The sequence below is a fragment of the Tachyglossus aculeatus genome, chromosome 5, assembly GCF_015852505.1.
Source record: "Tachyglossus aculeatus isolate mTacAcu1 chromosome 5, mTacAcu1.pri, whole genome shotgun sequence".
In the NCBI taxonomy this organism is placed as follows: domain Eukaryota; kingdom Metazoa; phylum Chordata; class Mammalia; order Monotremata; family Tachyglossidae; genus Tachyglossus; species Tachyglossus aculeatus.
The window spans coordinates 81733130-81755559 of NC_052070.1; the positions used below are offsets into that span (position 1 = coordinate 81733130).

A 22430-nucleotide genomic window follows, 5' to 3' on the forward strand; every position below is an offset into this window, starting at 1 on the left:
AAGGATAGGCTGTTATATGGGGATGGACTGAAAAGCTTAGTTCTCTTAATTACCAAGACATAGATTGAGAAGGTACGTGATTGAAGTTTGTAAAATCCGGGAGGGTGCGGAAGAGGAAACATGGAATTGTTAATCTCAAATCCCACAAAAGCAAGACTAAGGGGCACCTACTGAAGCTTGAAGATGGTAGGTTTGCTAGAAACAAAAGAGAAAGCTTTCACAGAGCCCGTGGTAAACATATGAGACTTGCTACCCCTGGGAGCTCTGCAAACAACAACAAAAAATAGAACTAGGGCTTGGATAAATTCATGAAGAGGTGGTCAACCGTGAGTAGTTATTGGGGAAAGTTGATATTGTAAAGAGAAAAATTGAAGGGTTTTAGAACGGATAAATACATACATAGTTCAAAGGTCCACGGTGAGTTGTTAGAGGAAAGAATTATGGTAATCCACTCATGCATTTGGATGTCAAAGAAGGCAGATAACACTTTTCTTTTAAGCATTTTTGTTGCTCCTGGCAGAAACAGAATCCGGAACTGGAAGCTGATGGCATTTCTTTTGGAATGGAAGTATTTTTTGGGGGGTGGGTTGAGGGAGTGTTGTGGGGAGGAATATAGCAGCTTCTTAAAATTAAATGCAAGAAAACAGACTTAGCCAGAACCCTTTGCTTATTCATTCCCACTGTGTCCTGGGGAAGGCCAGAAAAGACAACTGATTAGACACAAATATTACTTATTCAATAGGAACAAGATCAAGCATGTTAACGAGCTGATCCCTTGCCCACGACCAACCTTTAAAAACCAACGCTAAAGCATAAGAAAAACATTCCACTACTTTAGAAATGTGAAAGTTTATTGTGAATCACCTCACTTCTGCTAGTGGCAAGACTCCACAGCTGCTACTCTCTGAATAATGTTGGCATTTGCATAAGAGGAGATTCTAAGTTCTCCAGTACTGTGAGTCGACTAGCTAGAAGTATAGTCCCACTGAGCACAAAGCTTTCCCTGCCGGATAAGGGAATGAGAAGGAGCTGTTGGAAAATGCAGATTATTTCTAGATTTGAAGTGGTTGTGTTTATTCATTTGGATGATCCTAACCAGTCTGGGTAGCAAAATATAAGTTTAGTTTGGTTTATTGGCCTCCAAACAATTACCTTTCAATTTTACAGGAAGTAAAAACAATTTGTTTAATGGACCTAGGCAATATCACTAAATCTTTGTTTGAAAAATAATAACTGAACATAATACTTGTTATTGGGTAACACAGGGACAATTAGACCTAAAATGAATAGAAAAGTCTGATTTGCCAAAGACCAGACTAGAGAAAAAATACTCCCAACCCAAACAAACAGTTAAGCCTAAAGCCCAACGTCACTGCAGTTAATTATGTTTTCCAGAAAAACGGTGCCTAATGAAAGCCATATGTGCTAGGAGTGGAATCTTTTCCAGCAAACTAATCTGTAGCCATCATAAGCCCAAGAGAGAATGTCAAAGCAACTAGGCCAGAGCCAACGCTTTTTGACTGCCAAGTCCTTTTTAACTCTTCCCTCCACTACAGGGCTTTCTTTTTTCTCTTTATGGGGAAAGAATACCCAAGATTGTGCCACCTTTTCCTGGGTTACTTGGTGTCTAGGTCCCTGGCCTGCCTTCGGAGCAGCTGTCGATAGCTTCAGTTTCAAACAATAAATTTGAATCCAACGTCACTAAATCACAGGCTCCAGTTAGTAAAGTGTTGCCCAGCACATAATGCTTATTGTCATGTCCCTGTTCCCACCTACTGTTACAAGTTGGAGGAAACCGATTTTTTTTTTAAAGAATTAAGGTAGAGCTCGTTTTTGACTTAGGGTAATGTTTTTTGAGAATCCTAAAGGATGCGTGCACAAAGTACTATGTCAGATAAAACCACTGTTAAACTCTTGATTAGACAATTCAGCAAAAAATGTCTAAATCTATGGTTTGAGGAATAAATTGAGTATAGGAAGAAGTAATGGCTCAGAAGAACTGGGTTTAGTTGTTGAGTTTCCCAAAAGAATCGAAGCAATAGAATGCCTGCTTAAAGCCCCCCAGAGGACTGCTATAATTACCAAAATCACCAATCCATACATGTTCCGCATGAAATTCAGTTGGCTGAGGCTGGGATTGTCTCAACTGCTGGTGCCACGGCATGACTCGGGGTTACCGCTTCACGGTTGAATGGGTTTACACTCCATTTGCACTGGCCTTGCTTTGGGATGAAGTCTGTGTTTTGGCCTGTAGAGCCTGGGTACAAACAAAATTAAAATTACTGCTTCATTGTTAACATTCTAGAGGCCACAAATTCGTTTGCTTACTTCAAACAACAACACAGTCAGTTCGATAATGCTTTGTTTTCATTCTGCATTTTGCACTGGAAATATTTGAGAACATGCTTCTGACGACGCTGGTCTGTCTGGATAGAACGTGATGTGGTTTTAGAAGGAACAGCTAGCTGTATTCTTGCCTGCGCCGCCTGCCAAAGTAGACATCCTACAGCTGGAGTTTCCTTACCTGGGATTTCTTCAACAATGCCATGCCACTGTTCAAGAACTGACTACATTTGAAGTAAATTGAGTTTGTAGACTACCAGGTGGACAAAATATGACAAAGGAATGCAGTGAGAGCACTTGTCTATGTGAGGGTCATTTCATCAGGTGCTTTTCTCAAACTGTCATCCATAGGCAGCTGGAGGAGTTGGGGCAGTAACCCTACCCCTAGCCTTTACATGGGCTTGAAGGAGGAGGCAAAGTGCTTGTGTGGATGATACTTTGGGAGAAAGCCACCTTCCTCCTTGTCTCCTTCCAAGGTCTGCCCAAAGTCTAGACAACAGGGACAGCTGGACCACTGTGCCTTCTCAATGGGGCAGGGTTTCATTTTGAGGAACTCTGACCTGCCGGGGATGAGGTGATAGAATCAACCAATTAATCAATCAATGGTATTTATTGAGCACTTACTATGTGCAGAGTACGGCACTAAGCACTTGGGAGAGTACAACAGAGTCAGTAGGCACATTCCCTGCCCACACTGAGCTTACAGTCTAGAGGGGGAAAGTGGAAAGTGGCTTCTGGCTGCTACCCCCCATTTCCAGTTTGAATGAGTGAGTGTAACAGATGCAAAATTCAGTGTTCATTTCCATGCCTGCATTAAAGGGGTCTAGGTTGTTAAGGCAGCTACATTTCTTTTGTGTTGATTTAACTCATTTCTAGTTATATTTCCAGCCCTGCTGCTGGTCCAGTGAAAGAGCACTGGTCCAATGAAAGAGCACTGCTCCAAGAATCGGGACACCTGGGTTCTAGCCCCGGTTCTACCTGTAGTTGTCAAACGTGAGCCAAATCTGCGCATGCTCATCACAGAATGTGGCAGCCCTACCCGTTGACTCTCTCTCTCTGCACTTGGAGCCCAGGTGGGAACATGGACTGGCAAGGATGAGAAAGCATGAGTGACCCTGTGCAAACCACTAGCACTAGAATCAATTCCCCTGCTCAGGTTTTGGGTCCTGAAATTTCATAACCGAGGCTCATCTGTGGATCCTGATGGGGGAATCCACCCTGACCACTAGTAGTTCTTGACACTGGGCTTCTGTGCAGATGTCACAGTTGAAACTTATTTCCCAGAAGAAAATTCGGCATTCACACTCTAGGCCCTGACATCTTTAAGTGCAATATATGGTTGCAGTTGAAGATGCAGTGATTACAGCCTTTGGACTACATTATCATAGAGATGCAACAGATTGGGCAGTGTTTCACCAGGCTTACAACTGTGGCCAAGATCCTAAAAAATATCTGGAAGAAAGAAGCAGTGTTGCCTAGTGGATAGAGCACAGGCCTGGAAGTCAGAAGGACCTGAGTTCTAGTCCCAGCTCTGCCACTTGTCTACTGTGTGACCTTGGGTGACCCACTTCACTTCTCTGTGCCTCAGTTTCCTCATCTGTAAAATGGGGATTAAGACTGTGTGCCTCATGTGGGGCAGGGACTGTGTCTAACCCGATTTGCTTGTATCCACCCGAGCACACTGTAAGCGCTTAACAAATACCACAATTATTATGATTATTAGTTTCTTACAGCTTCTTTAGAAGTGTTGGTTTCATCAGGATGGGGTGGTGGTGTCACAGGTGGCAGTGATGTAACAGGTGACAGCGATGTAACCTTAAATGACAGAATCTGCAGTTGGATTCAAGAATCGCATGCTCGTTTATTTATAATAGCTACCTTTTATTCATTCATTCATTCAATCATTTCTTGAGCGCTTACTGTGTGCAGAGCACTGTATTAAGCACTTCGGAAGTACAAGTCGGCAACATATAAAGATGGTCCCTACCCAGCAACGGGCTCACAGTCTAGAAATCTTAGCGTGATACCAAAAAGGCAAGTTTGAAATAGAACTGGAATATCAGAACTTTAGGCCTTTTGTAAGATTGACTAGAACCAATTCCTCCTAGTTTTGTGGTCTCTGACAGCATTCTGGTATTTCATTTAAATATTTAAAAAAGGAAAAAAAAAGTCTAACCTTGATTCCCTGCTGTTGAAGTGCAGGATCCACCAAGACCTCTTTAGAACCAGGAGAAGCAAGTGGCTCTCCAGCAGCCTCAGCCTTTGACACCTGCTTAAAGGATAAGCTGCTGAAGTTGGGTGTTGATATAACATATGCATCATCAAATGCTCTTCTTTAATCTGGAAGTCACCTCGGGAATATTTTTTGCACCTATTTCTTTTCCTATTTTACTAAACTTCCGATTTTCTCCTCCTTCAAGAGTTGTTAGAAGTAATGGCAAGAAAAATGAGGCAGATATAACCTAGATATTTAATTTTTGACCTTGCTAAAATGATAAAGTATTACTCTGATTAGACCAAGGGAGCTGCATCCTCCACCATGGCAAATCTGTGGCTCCACAATTTCTTAACAAGTGACATTTCCTAAGTAAGAACATGATGAATTTAAAACATTTTAATAGCAAAGAAACAATCTTTAAACATTGTGAAACCAGTCTGGGACGAGTCTTAAAATGCTAATAGAACACTGTACTGGAAGTCACTTTATTTTGAGTTTACGAGTAACTCTTGAACTCACATTTTGTCCTTAAGGGAAGCAGCGGGCCTTAGTGGAGAGAGCACGGGCCGTGGGGGTCAGAGAACCTGAGTTCTAATCCTGCCCCACCACTTACCTGCTGTGTGAACTTGAACATGTCACTTCACTTCTCTGTGCTTCAGTTCCCACATCTGCAAAATGGCAATTCAATACCTATTCTCCCTCGTATTTAGACTGTGAGCCCCATGTGAGACCTGATTACCTTGTACCTACCCCAGTGCTTGGTACAGTGCTTGGCACATAGGAAGTGCTTAAATACCACAATTACACTTGTTAGTATTAATATTGATAATAGTAATGAAAGACAAACATGGAGAACACAGTTCCTCCTACTCAGACTGTGAGCCCAGTGTGGGTCAAGGGCTATGTCCAACCTGACTAACTTGTATCTACCCTGGCACTTAGAATAGTGTTTGTCACATAGTAAAGCACTTTACAAGTACTATAATTATTTGCAATTATTAATACAGTCAAAAAAAGGCCGGGGAGTGTTTCATAAAGCTATACAAGGGCTTGGGTGAAGCCATGGGTCCCACAGATCTTAAGTCTGGGAGCCAAATCAGGCTTCATTGGGATCAAACTGGACATGGAGTCTCAATCAATCAATCAATCAATCAATCGTATTTATTGAGCGCATACTATGTGCAGAGCACTGTACTAAGCGCTTGGGAAGTACAAATTGGCAACACATAGAGACAGTTCCTACCCAACAGTGGGCTCACAGTCTAAAAGGGGGAGACAGAGAACAGAACCAAACATACCAACAAAATAAAATAAATAGGATAGAAATGTACAAGTAAAATAAATAAATAAATAAATAAATAGAGTAATAAATATGTACAACCATATATACATATATACAGGTGCTGTGGGGAAGGGAAGGAGGTAAGATGGGGGGATGGAGAGGGGGACGAGGGGGAGAGGAAAGAAGGGGCTCAGTCTGGGAAGGCCTCCTGGAGGCGGTGAGCTCTCAGTAGGGCCTTGAAGGGAGGAAGAGAGCTAGCTTGGCGGAGGGGCAGAGGGAGGGCATTCCAGGCCCGGGGGATGACGTGGGCCGGGGGTCGACGGCGGGACAGGCGAGAACGAGGTACAGTGAGGAGATTAGCGGCGGAGGAGCGGAGGGTGCGGGCTGGGCAGTAGAAGGAGAGAAGGGAGGTGAGGTAGGAGGGGGCGAGGTGATGGAGAGCCTTGAAGCCCAGGGTGAGGAGTTTCTGCCTGATGCACAGATTGATTGGTAGCCACTGGAGATTTTTGAGGAGGGGAGTAATATGCTCAGAGCGTTTCTGGACAAAGATAATCCGGGCAGCAGCATGAAGTATGGATTGAAGTGGAGAGAGACACGAGGATGGGAGATCAGAGAGAAGGCTGGTGCAGTAGTCCAGACGGGATAGGATGAGAGCTTGAATGAGCAGGGTAGCAGTTTGGATGGAGAGGAAAGGGCGGATCTTGGCAATGCTGCGGAGCTGAAACTGGCAGGTTTTGGTGACGGCTTGGATGTGAGGGGTGAATGAGAGAGCGGAGTCGAAGATGACACCAAGGTTGCGGGCTTGTGAGACGGGAAGGATGGTAGTGCCGTCAACAGAGATGGGAAAGTCAGGGAGAGGACAAGGTTTGGGAGGGAAGACAAGGAGCTCAGTCTTCGACATGTTGACGAAGTCTTCAACATGTCTGACTCTCTCTGGTCAGTGCTCTCAGTACAGTATCCTGCACACAGTAAGTACTCAATAAATACAATTGATTGATTAAATGATTGATTTCTCTCTTCCATATAAGACTTCTGAGGCCCAATACTTTGCTGCAAATTAACCAGGGAATCAGTGGCAAAGCTGGTATTCGGATTTCTAGCTCAAAACTCAGCTGATCTTTTTTTTTGTCCTCTTAATCATGACCCTTCACTACTGAATGCATTACTTCTTTCTGAGAAGTTTCAGGTTGTTCTTAAAGAAGGATTAGGACACAGAAAGGTGAGAACCAAATCAAGAACACCGTGCTGCCTTCAGTTTTGGACCCCTGACTACCAGAGAGGTGGAGCTGACAGAGCAAGACAGGTTAAATAAAATGATTAAGCTGAAGAAAAAAACAATATTAAACAACAGAGCAGTCTGCCGATAGTGGAAGCATAAATATCAATGGAGATGGGGGGCATTTAGTTTATTTGGGGTGTTAAAAGAGAGCTAATGAAAATCAAGGGAAACATTAAGCTGAATATCCTGGAAAGTGAAGACCCTGAACTAAGGAAGAAACTCCCTGTGGGAGAGGGGAATGCTCCAGGGCTGAGACTGTCCAAAAGCAGCAGAGCCAAACCTCAAAGTCATTAGATGCTACCAACAAGTTGCCAGTCAGCTTCTGAAGGCCTTTCCATTGCTAGCTGCCAGATGGGAATTTCTGGCTATTGTGGAAGCCCAGATTCTCTATAAATCAGATTACTCACCTCAATGCTTGGGGGAATTTGAATAGGCTTCAGTTTTACGTCTATCAGATACAAAGCACGGGATAACAACAGTAGAGAAGGCGGGACATTCTCCTTCAGGTGGAGGTCCAACCACTGGAAAATGGGAAGAGAAGGAAATATCAATGGGGCAAAACAGACCAGAAGGAAATGTCATCTCAGGTCCCAGTCTGAGGTCACATTAAGGGTAGTGACTCCAATGCTCTCAAAGGAACTTACCAGTTCACGTATTTGTGGAATCTCCCCAGAATGAGGTCAGTTTGGATTTTAGTGATTTGAATTCAGTGATTTGTCCACTTTAAGCACCCAATAAATACGACTGAATGAATCACAAAATTGACTGAGCCTCCACTTAGTACAGTGCTCTGCACACAGTTAAGTACTCAATAAGTACTGTTGATTGATTGCTGAGCATTGTACTAGCTGCCTAAAGCAGTTCCATAAGCATTCTGAATAGGAAGTGAAGACTATGAAAATGTTTCAGTTTAGTGATCCAATGGCTCTCTGTTTTAGGAGCAGCCCAACAAAGGTCAAATAGCTAACACCTCGATAGCTGGATGATCAGAAATGGGTTCGCTATTGTCTATGGGTCCTGATCAATATCTTTCCACTTTAAACTTATCCTTTAGCCTTAAAATTCCATGCTGAGGAATGGACTGGGGACTCACTGAATATTTTAGACAACAAAGCAGCTTCAGAGAAGCAGCATGGTGGCCTAGTGGAAACAGCATGGGCTTTGGAGTCAGAGGTCATGGGTTCAAATCCCAGCTCTGCCAATTGTCAGCTGTATGACTTTGGGCAAGTCACTTAACTTCTCTGTGCCTCAGTTACCTCATCTGTAAAAGTGAGGATTAAAACTGTGAGCCCCCCGTGGGACAACTTGATCACCTTGTAACCTCCCCAGTGCTTAGAACAGTGCTTTGCACATAGTAAGCACTTAATAAATACCATTATTATTATTATTATCATTAGTGGAAAGAGCATGGACCTACAAGTCAGAGGACTCGGATGCTAATCCCGGCTCTGCCACTTTTCTGCTGTGACCTTGGGCAAGTCACTTAACTTCTGTGTGCCTTAGTTACCTCATCTGTTAAAATGTGGATTAAAGCTATGAGCCCCACGTGGGACATGGACTGTGTCCAACTTCATTAACTTGTGGCTAGGAACATAGTAAGTGCTTAACAGATGCCATAAAAAAAAAGGTGAATTGCTTTATGATGGAGTCTTTCCCCAACTATTCCCCTCATCCTCTTTTTTTCTGTAAATCAAACTGAACGTGGCTCTGGATTCCTGCATAAACTCCTTCAAAACGAAGACTGTTCAAATATGATAGCTCTTTGTTTTCTGAATCTCACATCTGTAGGGATCAGTAAGGTTGAGGACTACCCAGAGTGGAAAAGAAATCACTGTAGAAGGCCCAGAGAAAGTTGCTACTTGCCTGTGTGAGTTGTTCTTTCAGCTGCTCCTCTGAGAGACCTAAAGACCTCATGCCCCTGGCCCTGCAGGCGCTTTGTAATTCCGACACACTCAGAGCATTAACCCCTTCTTCAGCAATCATCTGAAATGAAAAGTTGGCATTATGTCTCACATTTAGACCTTAAACCTATGTCCGAACAGAGGTGTAAACATCACTTGCCCCGAATGCAAGTAGTGGTCTGTGAAAGGATGTTACTATTTATCCAGAAATTCTGAAACGAAACACTAAGGCTGATGAGATCCCACTTCTGCTAGTTTGGGGGCAGAACTTTCGGGAGAGACTGATTCTGCTCTTATAAGAAACTCACAGTCACCGTGACAGCAGTCCATCCTTCAAGACGTTCAGATAATGATGGCATTTGTTAAGTACCTACTATGTGCACAGCACTGTTCTAAGCGCTGGGGAGGATACAAGGTGATCAGGTTGTCCCTTGTGGGGCTCACAGTCTTAATCCCCATTTTACAGATGATGTAACTGAGGCACAGAGAGGTGAAGTGACTTGCCCAAAGTCACACAGCTGACAAGCGGCAGAGCTGGGATTTGAACCCATGACCTCTGACTCCCAAGCCCTTGCGCCTTTCACTGAGCCATGATGCTTGCTTATCTTCCTACTGAGTTAGTCTCTTTGCCACAGTTTCCACTGAGCCAACCCAGCGGGCAATGAACTTGGATTGGCTTCAGTACTAGGGCAGAGAGTGGTATTCTTTTCTTGCCAGGCCAGTGTCAGGATCCCAGGAACAGCTAATTCCTTCCCAGTAGGCCCCTGCCTACTTATGATCAACCTCGGTTGCAGCAACAGAATTAATAATAGCTTTCAATAGTCTTCCAGAGAAAAGAGGACAGAGTGCAATGAGCAGAATCATCAGAGGATTCTGATTCCGGGCATTATTACCATGATCGTCAGTTGTTGAAAGCACTGATTTTCTCGGGAAACCCGCCTCTGACATGGACAGATACTTCACTGCAAGGCAAGCTCCCGTTCCATTCGTTGTGGTTGCAGTTGGGCTCTTACCTCATCGTCTGCTTTTATGGAACTGAGTTTCATAAGGAGCTGGAAGCGGAGAAGGTTGTTGGTGCCAAGGGCCTGCAACTCCAGGAGTTTGCAAAGGGCTACCAACTGAGGGCGGTTAAGGTGCTCCAGGGCCAGTTCATCCTCAAACAGTTTGGAGAAGCTTACTATCTCCTTTGTGCTCGGCTGATGGCCTGTCTGGACCTAGGTAACAAGACACGGAGACGTTAAAATATGCTCACTATATCCTTGGGCCTCTCCTAAAGCACGTAATAGGACCATTCCTCAGGGATCTCAAAGCACTTTCATCCATCCTCCCATGCCCAGAGGCATTCCCATTTGGGGGAGGGGCCGACTGAGGCACTGAAAGAGAAGTGACTTGCCCAGAGTTTATACAGTGACTGAATCAGTGAGTCAGTGACTGCATGTGGAGTAGGAGCCAAGCCTAATTCTACTGTTCCAGCTACTAATAGCCTATTCAGTAGCTCCGTTAGTATGAAATATCTGGTATAAAAATGGACTCATCCCTGAGGTTGAAAACTCCACATAAACATTAAAATGATTAATTATAGAGTACACAATGAGTAAGCTGTGCTATAGTACAACCACTATTTAAAGGAAAACTTGCTTTGAGATTAGGCATTTGGTGCATATGTTTAGGCAGGTTTACTCAAAATATCTTATAGTTTATCTTTTTCTGTACTTTGGGTTTTATTCCTTCTTTAGTCCCTATTCGTTCCCTAAAGCTCAAGAATGCTCCCTCTCTGCCTTTGGCAAAAGGACAACACCTGCTTTACATAGGTAGAGAACTGCTTGGTGGCCTCTCCCATGGTGACTTTGTTCCTTCTGGCCATCTCGGTTATGGTTTCTTGGAGAAATTTTGCTAGTTCCAACTTTGCACTCATTTTCTTTTTCTGTTTTTCTTCCTTAATGAGAGAAAAGGGGTAAAGAAGTTAATTTCTCTCCTTTCCCCACCATGGCAGTAACCTTTTTATTACCATATTTAAAGGTCTTCTTGTATGGGTTTTTGGTGAGCATGAGGGCAGATACAAGTTAATCTCTATTTTGCAACTTACCTTCTTAACTTTAATTTCCATCATTTTTCTTTATCAATCATATTTATGGAGCGCTTACTGTGTGCAGAACACTGTACTAAGCCCTTGGGAGAGTACAATAGAAGAGAGTCGGTAGACATGAAGTTTCCTGACTACAACGAGCTAAACAGTAATATAGTCAGTCAATCGTATTTATTGAGTGCTTATTTTGTGCAGAGCACTGTATTAAGCACTTGGGAGAGTACAGTATAATAGACACATTCCCTGTCCACAACGAATTTATAGTCTACTACTACTACTGTTTTGTTTTGTTGTCTGTCTCCCCCTTCTAGACTGTAAGCCCATTGTTGGGTAGGGACCGTCTCTATATGCTGCCAGCTTGTACTTTCCAGGCAGTTAGTACAGTGCTCTGCACACAGTAAGTGCTCAATAAATATGATTGAATGAATGAATAAATGGATGAATACTACTACTAACCACTACTTCATTTATTAGGATCCTTAAGATGAGAATTAATTATGACTAAATACAACTAGCAGGTGCTCCCTCCAAGGAACTCCAAATTCTAGTCTCAATTTCCTTATCTGGAAACAATAAAAAAAATACCACCAGGAGGATGTGCAAATGCCCCGCCCTCCATTCCCTGGCACCAGGGAAAGATAAGCCTCTGATTCTATTTAAAAATTTCTAGGGGCAGCCTGGTAGTCCAGCTCTGGGTCAGTATTCCTCAGAGAACTGGACTTTGTGGGCAGGGAACGTGTCTGCTAATTTATACTGCACTCTCCCAAGTGCTTGATGATGATGATGGTATTTGTTAAGTGCTTACTATGTGCAAAGCACTGTTCTAAGTGCTGGATTCTAAGTGGTTAGTTCTAAGTGCTTAGTACAATGCATACAGTAAGCACTCAATAAATACTATTGATTGATTGACTGATGAGAGAGGTATGGTCACTGAGGTTGAGAATCTTCAGGGACTGTGTCGGAAGGAGACACAGGCCCGCAAGACTCCAGAGGACATAATGGGAAGGACGATTGTGAGGAGGAGATTTGGGAGAGGAAGAAGCTTTTGGAATAGAAGAACCTGTGGAGAGGACAACTCTTCCACTCCCTGCCAAGGGGTCATTAGGAAGCAAAGGGTCAGTGTCTGTCTCTGCCTCTACCTCTAGAGCTGCAGTCACTCTGTGGGCTCCAAAGTTTGAACCACCTGTCACAACCTTCAGAAAGACAACATTGTGACAGAGATACAAACCACTGAACTACGAGTAGGGCAAAACACTACAGAAAGGCCAGTCTGCTTTAATTCATGCTACCTAACCACAGAATGTAGTACTGGGGCAGAAAACATAAAAATTCCACAAGGGGATGTACTTGTTCTGCCCTGGGCAAGCTCTTACTTCATTCAATCCCAAATGCTGGTTGGATCTGCAGCTGATCACAGACCTCTAGGCAATCTGAACCAGCCGTTAAGGCACAAGGGACTCAAACTAGAGTTTACTACATAGAAAATAGTAAATTCTTGGATCCTAAGACAGGAATCATAGAGCTGTTCACACCAGGAAGTGATGAGGAAGGACCTAGGATGCAAAGGGTAAGGGAAGTACCTCACTGTGGTTGCTTCTACATTCGCAAATTAACCTGATAATGCAGGTCCCCAGAATACATTTTGGCCTCAATTACTCAAATATTTCTGGCTCTTTTGGTCTGAATTAACAAGACAAGTCAGGTACAATTGCTATTTTTAGGACTCATTTTTTCAGGTAACATGTTTGGGGAAGCCTATGCTGTTTATTAGCCAAAATTTCTGGCAGCAACCTTTTTCAGCTGAAGTCTTGTGCCAGGCCTTGGGAAAAGCAAAGATAGCCCTAAACTAAATCCAAGTCACTGGAAGTAAGTTCCTCTTTCCTTTTTTTGCCCTGTCTTCCCCACAGTAACCTAAAATGGTTTAAAATAGTCTGATGGTGTTATTTAGGCATTTTGAATACTTGCTAATGAAAAATTAATTTGGTTTGTAGAGAAGTCCAGAAGCGAATTGGTGATAGACCAGTTCTGTCTTGCAAGAAGGGTGGAGCCCCAAAGAAACCTGCCAGTGTCAGCCTAAATTTTAAACCTCAATGGAGAATGAGGTGAGGACTAAGAGTCATCCTCTCATCTCTAAAAGAGGGAAAAATACTGAGCAATCCTAATCCTGAGCAATCCTGAGTGTTTACTGTGTGCAAAGCACTGTACTAAGAGATTGGGAGAGTATGATAGAATTGGCAGATATGATCCCAACTCACTAGGAGCTTACAGTCTACAGGAGGACACTTAGTACAGTGCTCTGCACACAGTAAGCACTCAATAAATATTATTGATTGATTGACACAGACATTACAATTAATTCCAGATATGCACATAAGTGCTGTGGGGTGAAGGTTGGGGTGAATTGAGTGTACAGATCCAAGTGCAAAAGCGACACAGAAGGGAGAGGGAGTAGCGGAATTGAGGGCTTAGTTGGGGATAACCTCTTGGAGATATGATTTTAATAAGACTCTGAAGATGGGAAGAGCAATGGTCTATTGGATATGAAGTGGGGAGGCCAAAGGGAGGATATGAGCAAGGGGTCAGCAGCGAGATGGACAAGATCGAGATACACTGAGTAGGTTGGTGTCAGAAGAGCAAAATGAGTAGGAAATCAGTGAGGTAAGATAGAGCGGGCAAGGTTATTTGAGTGTTTTGAAGCCAATGGTAAAGAGTTTCTGTTTGATGCAGAGGTGGATAGGCAAATCCGGGAGGTTCTTTGCTCCTATAACATCAACCTATTCACTGTACCTCAGTCTTGTCTCTCTTGGTGCCGACGCCTGGATCACTTCCTCCCTCTGGCCTGGAACTCTCAACCCCTTCATATCAGACATTCCACCACTCTCCCCATTTTCAAAGCGCCACTAAAATAATATCTCCTTCGAGAAGCCTTCCCTAACCTCTCATTTCCTCATGCTATTCATCCTCCCTTTTGTGTCACCTATGTACTCGGGTCTAGACCCCTTAAATGCTTTGATATTCATCCTACTTCCACAGCATTTATGTACCTATCCTTATACTCTGCTGCTTCCCCTATCTGTAATTTATTTTTGGTCTGTCTCCCCTACTGGATTGTAAGCTCCTTGAGAAGAGGGATCGTCTAGCAACTCTATTGTACTGACCTCTCCCAAGCACTTAATACAGTGCTCTGCACACAGTAAGGACACAACCAATCAAATTTACTGATGCTTACTGTGTGCAGAGCACTGTACTAAGCGCTTGGGAGAGTACAACACAATATAGCTGACACATTTCCTGCCCACCACGAGCTTACAGTCTAAATGCCATTAATTGATTGATTCCCTATTAAAGAGGGGACCTTTTCTCCATGCACTGAAAAAAACAAGAAAGTAGCTTCTAAGAAAATAAACTGGAGACTATAATTAATATCAGCCACCTCCTATACATCCTACCCCTCCGATGTCTCCTATGGCCATTACCCTCATGGTGTGGGCACCGGGGCTGTGCCTTCATTCGGGGACAGCCCTTAAATATCCCAAACAGTAGAATAGTTTCCTTTCCTCTTCCAACTCTGGGTAGAGTAGGGGGAGTGTAGAGAGAAAAGCAAGTAAAAGTCCAAACATACATACCTTTTTAGACTCAGTCTCAAAAGTTGATGGCAACATCTCTGGAAAGAGTTTCAGAAATACTGGTAACAGGAATTCCATGAAGGGCACAATTATGAAGACCATAAACGGAACAAGGCGGAAGAGATCAGCACAAGTCCTCAGCAGCTGAAAAATTCATGCATATACCACACTCATTCTCAACTCGGCATGCAATGCTATGCAGTCGTGGAATTCATAGAATGCAGTTAGGGTGCCAGCATTGTATTTATACTAATGACGGTATTTGTTAAGCGCTTACTATGTGCCAAGCACTGTACTAAGCCCTGGGCTGGATACAAGCAAATCAGGTTGGACACAGTCCCTGTCTCACGAGGGGCTCACAGTCTCAATCCCCATTTTACAGATGAGGTAACTGAGGCACAGAGAAGTGAAGTGACTTCAAGGTCACGCAGCAGACAAGTGGTGGAGTTGGGATTAGAACCCATGACCTTCAGCCTCTTAGGTCCGTGCTTATCCACTACACACACACACACAAACGTGGTGGGCTGGAGGTAGGAAGGGAATGGATGATTGCAGCATCATCCTACATGACGTACATGATGATGTACAATCATCACGATTGTAAATGTGTGGGGAAATGAAAGCTCATTGTGGGCAGGAAGCATGCCTACCAACTCTTTTATATTGTACTCTCCCAACTGCTTAGTACAGTGCTGTGCACCCAGTAAGCACTCAATAAATACCACTGATTGATTGATTGAGAGAGCATGGAAAGCAGACCCACATTTTATACTCCCAACCCCATAGCTTCACATTTTGTGCACACAGAGCACTACATAGTCCCCTTGTGATTTAAAAGAATGAATACTTTCCCCAAAATACCTACTTTATACTAGGAGGGAGTAAGTTCAGGCACTGGGATTGGGCTCATAAATATTCAAAAATGCCGCCCTTTTTTTTAAGGGTATTTGTTAAGCACTTACTGTGTGCTAGGCACTGAACTAAGCACTGGGGTAGAGAGAGGCTAATCAGGATGGAAAAAGCCCATGTCCCGCATGGGGCTCACAGTCTTAATCCCCATTTTACAGATGAGGTAACCGAGGCACAGAGAAACGAAGTGACTTGCCCAAGGTCACATAGCAAGCAAATGGCAGAGTCAGGATTAGAACCCCGTGAGCCAGTTGTTGGGTAGGGACTGTCGCTATCTGTTGCCGAATTGTACTTTCCAAGAGCTTAATACAGTGCTCTGCACACAGTAAGTGCTTAATAAATACGATTGAATGAATGAATGAATGAACCCAGTTCTTCCTGACTCCCAGGGCCATAATAATAATAATAATAACAATGGTGGTATTTGTTAAGTGCTTACTATGTGCAAAGCACTGTTCTAAGCGCTGGGGAGATACAAGGTGATCAGGTTGTCCCACTGGGGCTCAGTCTTAATCCCCATTTTTCAGATGAGGTAATTGAGGCACAGAGAAGTTAAGTGACTTGCCCAACGTCACACAGCAGACAAGTGGCGGAGCCGGGATTAGAACCCATGACCTCTGGCTCCCAAGCTCTAATCACTATTAGAGCTTGCTATCGGCCCATGCGCTAATCACTAGGCAAGGCTGCTTCCCTGAAGCACAATTCCAACTGTACACCTCTCAACATCCTGAAGAACTAGCAAAGTGAATTTAGACCCACTCTTTAAGTTGATAAACTGAGGAACAGATTTTCAATAACCTGTTTAGGCTACTCAGCAAGGCAAGAGTAGCTGGCTAAAGAGCCCTAGGCCCCCCGTATCAGCAGGAAACACAACTTCACTCCTTATTTTGTGGTTAGCATTTGGTGTCTGCTTTCACATTAGTCTTAACTTTGCTCTTTCTCCATTACATACTTTATGTTGCCTACCCTTCTCCTCTCTCGTCTGGTGAGCACCTGTCCATGTAACAGCCTCCAAACCATTCTGGCAGCAACTTTGGTGTCAGTCCAAAGCAAATGGAATCCATTGTAATAATGCAGGAGTTCATCCAGTATTTTACGTCTCAAAGACCTCTTAGCCTCCTGTGTCACCTGCCCCTTGCCCGTTGGGGACTTGGTGCTTTTTTTCTCTAGCTTTTCTGTGGTTTGGTTAACAGGAGTTTTGTTTGGGAGCTCCTGAAGCCAGCACGTGGATGTGTGAAACTTTCTTATTGCTTCAGTTGGGAAATAAGGTAGCCTGTTGCTTAGCCGAAAAGCGTGTGGTAGTTCCTTGCTTCCAGAGTTCTTCAAACAGGTTTGATTTAAATGAGAATCCGCCGGTTGTAAAAATGCAACAGATGGGGAAAATGCGAAGCATCTAGGCAGGACGAGAAGGTGAGGCCCTCTAGAAAATTAGAGACACATTCCTAAATGAATCATACAACTGCAAATTAAATTTATCAAAAGTTAGAGAAATACCCACATTGTCAAGTCTTGGAGGGTTTTTTTTTAATCCAATTAAAATACATGGAGGATTTTTACATTTTTTTGCGGTATTTGTTATGTACTTACTATGTGCCAGGCACTGTTCTAAGCACTGGGGTAGCTATGAGTTAATCAGATTGGACACAGTTTTAATCCCCATTTTACAGATGAGGTAACTGAGACACAGAGACTTCAAGTGACTTGCCCAAGGTCTCACAGCAGAAAAGGAGCAGAGCTGGGATTAGAACCCAGGTCCTTCTGATTTCCAGGCCCATTCTTTATCTACTAGGCTATGTTGCTTTCACTTTGTATTTTAAGCTTTGATTTGGTATAAATTCCACTAATAATTGATGAATGAAACATTACCAGTTACAACCCCAAGTTTAGGCAATATTCTTGCAAAAATAATAATAGGTGGATTAATTTTTAAGAATTTATCACGTAACAGTGTCTGGAAATCCTGCGATAGTAAACATGAATTTCAATCTTGAGCCAGAAGATGGGTCAAATTCTAGACCACACATATTCCTTGAACAGTACATGTTAAACGCTCCATGAAGGTGCTATGTTTTCACTGGTTGGTCTCAACTTTTAATGCAACAACTGTTAAAGAACCAAAGAGAGCTATCATCATCATCATCAATCGTACTTATTGAGCGCTTACTATGTGCAGAGCACTGTACTAAGCGCTTGGGAAGTACAAATTGGCAACATATAGAGACAGTCCCTGCCCAACAGTGGGCTCACAGTCTAAAAGGGGGAGACAGAGAACAAAACCAAACATACTAACAAAATAAAATAAATAGAATAGATATGTACAAGTAAAATAAATAAATAAATAAATAGAGTAATAAATATGTACAAACATATATACATATATACAGGTGCCAAGCAATGTAATAAATTTCAGGGCAGGTTGGACACGGTCCCTGTCTTACCAGGGTTTGACAGACTAAGGAGGAGGGAGAACAGTCTTCTAGACTGTGAGCCCGCTGTTGGGTAGGGACGGTCTCCATATGTTGCCAACCTGTACTTCCCAAGCGCCCAGCACAGTGCTCTGCACACAGTAAGCGCTCAACAAAGAGAGCTATGCAGTGTGGGCAACTATTATTATGGTATTTGTTAAGCACTTACTATGTGCCAAGCACTGTTCTAATCGCTGGGGTAGATACAAGGTAATCAAGTTGTCCCACGTGGGGCTCACAGTCTTAATCCCCATTATACAGTTGAGGTAACTGAGGCCCAGAGAAGTAAAGTGGCTTGCCCAAAGTCATACAGCAAACAAGTGGTGGAGCGTCACGATTGGAACCTGCGTCGTCTGACTCCCAAGCCCGTGCTCTTTCCCCTAAACCATGCCGCTTCTCTTAATTTTTGGAATTTAAGTTTCATTCAAGCAAAGGAAAAAGAAGAACTTTAAAAAATTCCAAATGAGATGTTCCTATCAACAGTCTCTTCCACCCTGTAAAACAAATAGGTGCTATTATTTACTGCTCTCCTGCCCCCACTTCTGCATTTCTGGCTAATTTTGACACAATCTCCTTCCTAGTCTCACAACCTCCTACTTACTCCTCGGCAACTTCATTCTCTCTGTTGAACTCCCTGATCCTCTGGTCGCCTTCTTCCTTTCACTTCTCAACTCTGCAGCCGCAAACCAGCATGGACATGGTCTACATCTCATTAATGACTGCCCTCTATATTTACTCCCAATATTTGTCCCTCTGAAACCTAATCCTCACACCTCTTAAAAATGCTTGATCGCACAAGGTTCCCCTCCCTTACCATAATCTTAAACCTCTTCCAATTATTATCCCATTTCCCTGCTCCCTTTCTTCTACATGCTCCTGTTACTTTCACTCCCTCCCCACTACCTCTTTTTTTGACTGCCATAATCGGGTTTGCTTCTTTACTTCACCACAACATCACTCTCAAAGGTCACCTCCTCACAGCTAGGTCAGAAGGGCTCTACTCTTTCCCAATTCCCCTTGATCTCTCTTCTGCCTTCAACATTGAGGACCATTCCCTCCTTCTGGAAAAGTTATCCTTCCTTGGCTTTACTCACCCTGTTTTCCCCTGATTTTCCTCCTACCCCTCTGGTTGTTCCTTCTTAGTCTTGTTCACTGGCTCTGCTTATGCCTTTTTTCTATTTTTAATTTTTTAATGATATTTAAGCACTTACTATATGCCAGCCACTGTAAGCACTGGGGTAGATTACAAGTTAATCAGGATGGACAGAGTCCATGTCCCATATGGAACTCACAGTATTACTAATCCCCATTTTACGGACAAGGTAACTGAGGCAACAAGAAGTTAAGTAACTTACCTACGGTCACACAGTAGACATAAGTGCTTAGTACAGTGCAAGCGCTTAGTACAGTGCTCTGCACACAGTAAGCACTCAATAAATACGATTGAATGAATGAGATGGTGGAGCCAGGATTAGAATCCAGATCCTTTTGACTCCCAGCTCTGTGTTCTATCCACTAGGCCATAATGCTTCTCATTCAACTTCTAAATCCTGCCCGTTCTTTCTCCACAACATTTTCTGTCTCCACCCATTCCTCTCCATGCCAACATTTACTCCTCTGTCAAGCTCTCATCACATCATGGTTGGACCACCTTATTAGCCTTTTCGCTGGTTTCCCTGCTTCCAACCCTTACATGTTGCTGCTTGAATCATTTTCCTGAAGTGTCACTTGGCACATACCTCTCTCCACTCCTCACGCATCTTCAGTGCATCTTCATTTCCCGCTTCATCAAGTTAAAATTCCTTACCATTGACTTCAAGTCTTTCCACTGTTTTTCTCCAACTTAAGATCCATCATAGAGCCCTCTCATCCACTACTCCTCAGTTGGTACTCTGCCCCTTGCAAGTTCATCCTCTAACTGTGCTCTCCTACCTCTATCCCCTTGCTCAAACTGTTCCCCCACCCTGGAACTCTTTCCCCCTAATAATCCACCAGACCACAATTATCCTCAACTTCAAGGCTCTCCTACAATCCCACCTCCCGTGGGAAATCTTCCTTAATTCACACAATAGTCGCTCTACTCCAGTATCATCCCAAACTCATAGCAATCAATGGTATTTATTGAGCACTTGCTACATGCAGAGCACTGTACTAAGAACTTGGAAGAGTATAACACAGCAAAATTAGTAGACCAGTTCCTGCTCTTAACGAGCTCACAGTCTAGAGAATAGACTCCTAGATTCCTATCTCAGCCCTTCTACCTTTTTTCTTTTTTATGGAACTTGGTAAGTACTTAATATATGCCAGGCACTGTATTAAGCGCTGGGTAGATACAGGGTTGGACACAGTCCCTGTCCCTCAAGGGGTTCACGGTCTTAATCCCCATTTTACAGATGAGGTAACTGTCACAGAGAAGTTAAATGACTTGCCCAAGGTCACACAACTGGTATGTGGCAGAGCCAGGGTTAGAATCCAGGGGCTTCTGTCCCCCAGGCCCATGTTCTATCCACTAGACCATGTTGCTTCTCAATCAACGGTATCAATGGTATTCAGTCAATGGTATTGACTGAGTGCTTACTGTGTGAAGAGCCTTGTACATCCTTACTCTTCCTCCTGCTCCCACTATTTGTTGATGATTTTTGTCTGTTGACTATCTCCCCATTAGACTGTAAGACCCTGAAGGGCTCTGATTGTGTGTCTTGCTTCTATTGCACTCTCTCAAGTGCTTAGAACAGTATTTGGCACTCACAGGGTACTCAAGTACTAATGATGAAGGACATTAATGGGGCAAGTTTATAAGCTTTTTGAATTACCATCCACCCATTCAATAGTATTTATTGACCCAGTGTGCGCACAGCACCGTACAAAGAGTACAAAAAGGTAAAAAGGGCAAGGTACCTGCCCTCTCCCTAGTGCTTACTTAGTACAGTGCTCAATTAATATGATTGATTTCTTAGTTTTAGAACTAATCAAGATATAATTAAAAGACCATTGAAATTACAGTACAGTGGTAATGGGTATATAATAGAAAGGATCATCATCATCAATGGTATTTATTGAGCACATAATACATTCAGAGCACTATATTAAGCACTTCGGAGAGTACAATACAATAGAGTTGCTAGACACTTTCCCTGCCCACCGCAAACTCACAGTCTACAAGGTTTATGCGACATTTTTGCTGCTGCAGTGTGAAGTTAACTGAAAGATTTATTTTACTGGATTTCAATTTCCAAAAGTTGGAAAATACCAACTTTAAAAAAATGAGTCCCTCTCCCTTCCCCACACTGCCCCTCCAAAAGAATGAAGTTCAAATAAACATAAAAGCAATTCTTACCTTGATCTGGCCATTGAGAAAAGTACATTGCAGCTGAAAAGGGTCATGCTTTTATTACTTCAATTTGACAATAAGCGCACCTAGGTAAAAGATGTAAATGAACAATTCAACATTTAGTAAGACACCAGTCTGGAATATAATGGGATTTTATTAAGATGCCTTAACTTCCCTCTTCCCCCTTTGGACTGTGAGCTCCTTGTGGGTAGGGAACGTGTCCACCATCTCTGTTGTGTTATACTCTCCCAAGTGCTTAGTACAGTGCTCTGCACTCAGTAGGTGCTCAAAAAATACCACTGATTGATTAACTGGTGTTAACTTGAGAAGCTTGCACTTTTTTCCATCAAGATACTTGAAACTCACTTGATCCTCCCCTCGACTTCCTAGAAATTCTGCAGGAAAAATCAGCATCCAAACAAGTGAAGACAGTGTACCTTTGGTTCTGCCTCGAGTAGAATGCCTAAAATCACTAAATAAGAAGATCTGCTGATGATTTGATGATGATGATGCTGGAGAATAAATTTTCTGTGACAAACTATCAACAGGGTCTTCTAATCAGCCCGCTCAGTTTCCAAATTCCTAAGACAACGGCAAGTTAACGCATAACAAGTTGTTCTAAGCGGAACATAAATAAAGAAAAATGTCAAGTAACCTTCCTGGCTTGGCTGACAGCTTGCTTACCTCCACTTATCTGATCGAATTAACGAAAACCTCAGGGCTCAAAGATAATGGATAATTCATTCGGGTACCCACTGCCTCCAAGGGTTAAAACACAAACTGGCATCTTTAGTGAACAGGGAAGCAGAGGGAACAAAAAAAGACAGTGTGCATGAATTAACGCAGCATGACTTAGTGGAAAGAGTCCAGGCTTGGGAGTCAGAGGCCATGGGTTCTAATTCCAACTCTGCCACTTGTCAACTGTGTGACTTTGGGCAAGTCACTTCACTTCTCTGTGCCTCAGTTACCTCATCTGTAAAATGGGGATTA

The 22430-nt window shown here is 43.1% G+C and overlaps 1 protein-coding gene across 3 annotated transcripts; it reads right to left on the minus strand.

Annotated features, from left to right (window-relative positions):
* Window positions 1-323: 323 nt before the first annotated feature.
* Window positions 324-22222, minus strand: LETM2 (leucine zipper and EF-hand containing transmembrane protein 2). 3 transcript variants are annotated; one of them, XM_038746583.1, is made up of 12 exons: window positions 22125-22222; window positions 21878-22022; window positions 21447-21526; window positions 16611-17037; window positions 14736-14879; window positions 10822-10959; window positions 10037-10237; window positions 8986-9105; window positions 7530-7643; window positions 4520-4612; window positions 4075-4158; window positions 324-2257 (listed from the first exon to the last, which is right to left on the minus strand). In XM_038746583.1, exons 3-12 carry the CDS (start codon window positions 21491-21493, stop codon window positions 2198-2200), a joined length of 1428 nt encoding a protein of 475 aa, XP_038602511.1. In that variant the 5' UTR covers window positions 21494-21526; window positions 21878-22022; window positions 22125-22222; the 3' UTR covers window positions 324-2197. The 3 variants fall into 3 exon arrangements, with proteins under 3 accessions (XP_038602511.1, XP_038602509.1, XP_038602510.1); XM_038746581.1 differs by having other exon boundaries at window positions 16611-17064; XM_038746582.1 differs by lacking the exons at window positions 21878-22022; window positions 22125-22222 and adding an exon at window positions 21807-21875 and having other exon boundaries at window positions 16611-17064.
* Between the last annotated feature and the right edge of the window lie 208 nt (window positions 22223-22430).

What these genes read in the sequence shown, in the direction of transcription:
- LETM2 (XM_038746581.1), bottom strand. Translation starts at nt 21,493, where the DNA reads ATGACCCTTTTCAGCTGCAATGTACTTTTCTCAATGGCCAGATCAAG. An exon ending in TTGAGACTGAGTCTAAAAAG is followed by an intron (nt 10,960 to 14,735) that starts GTATGTATGTTT and finishes TCTCTCATTAAG; the next exon opens with GAAGAAAAACAGAAAAAGAA. An exon ending in CCAACACTTCTAAAGAAGCT is followed by an intron (nt 2,258 to 4,074) that starts GTAAGAAACTAA and finishes GTTTGTACCCAG; the next exon opens with GCTCTACAGGCCAAAACACA.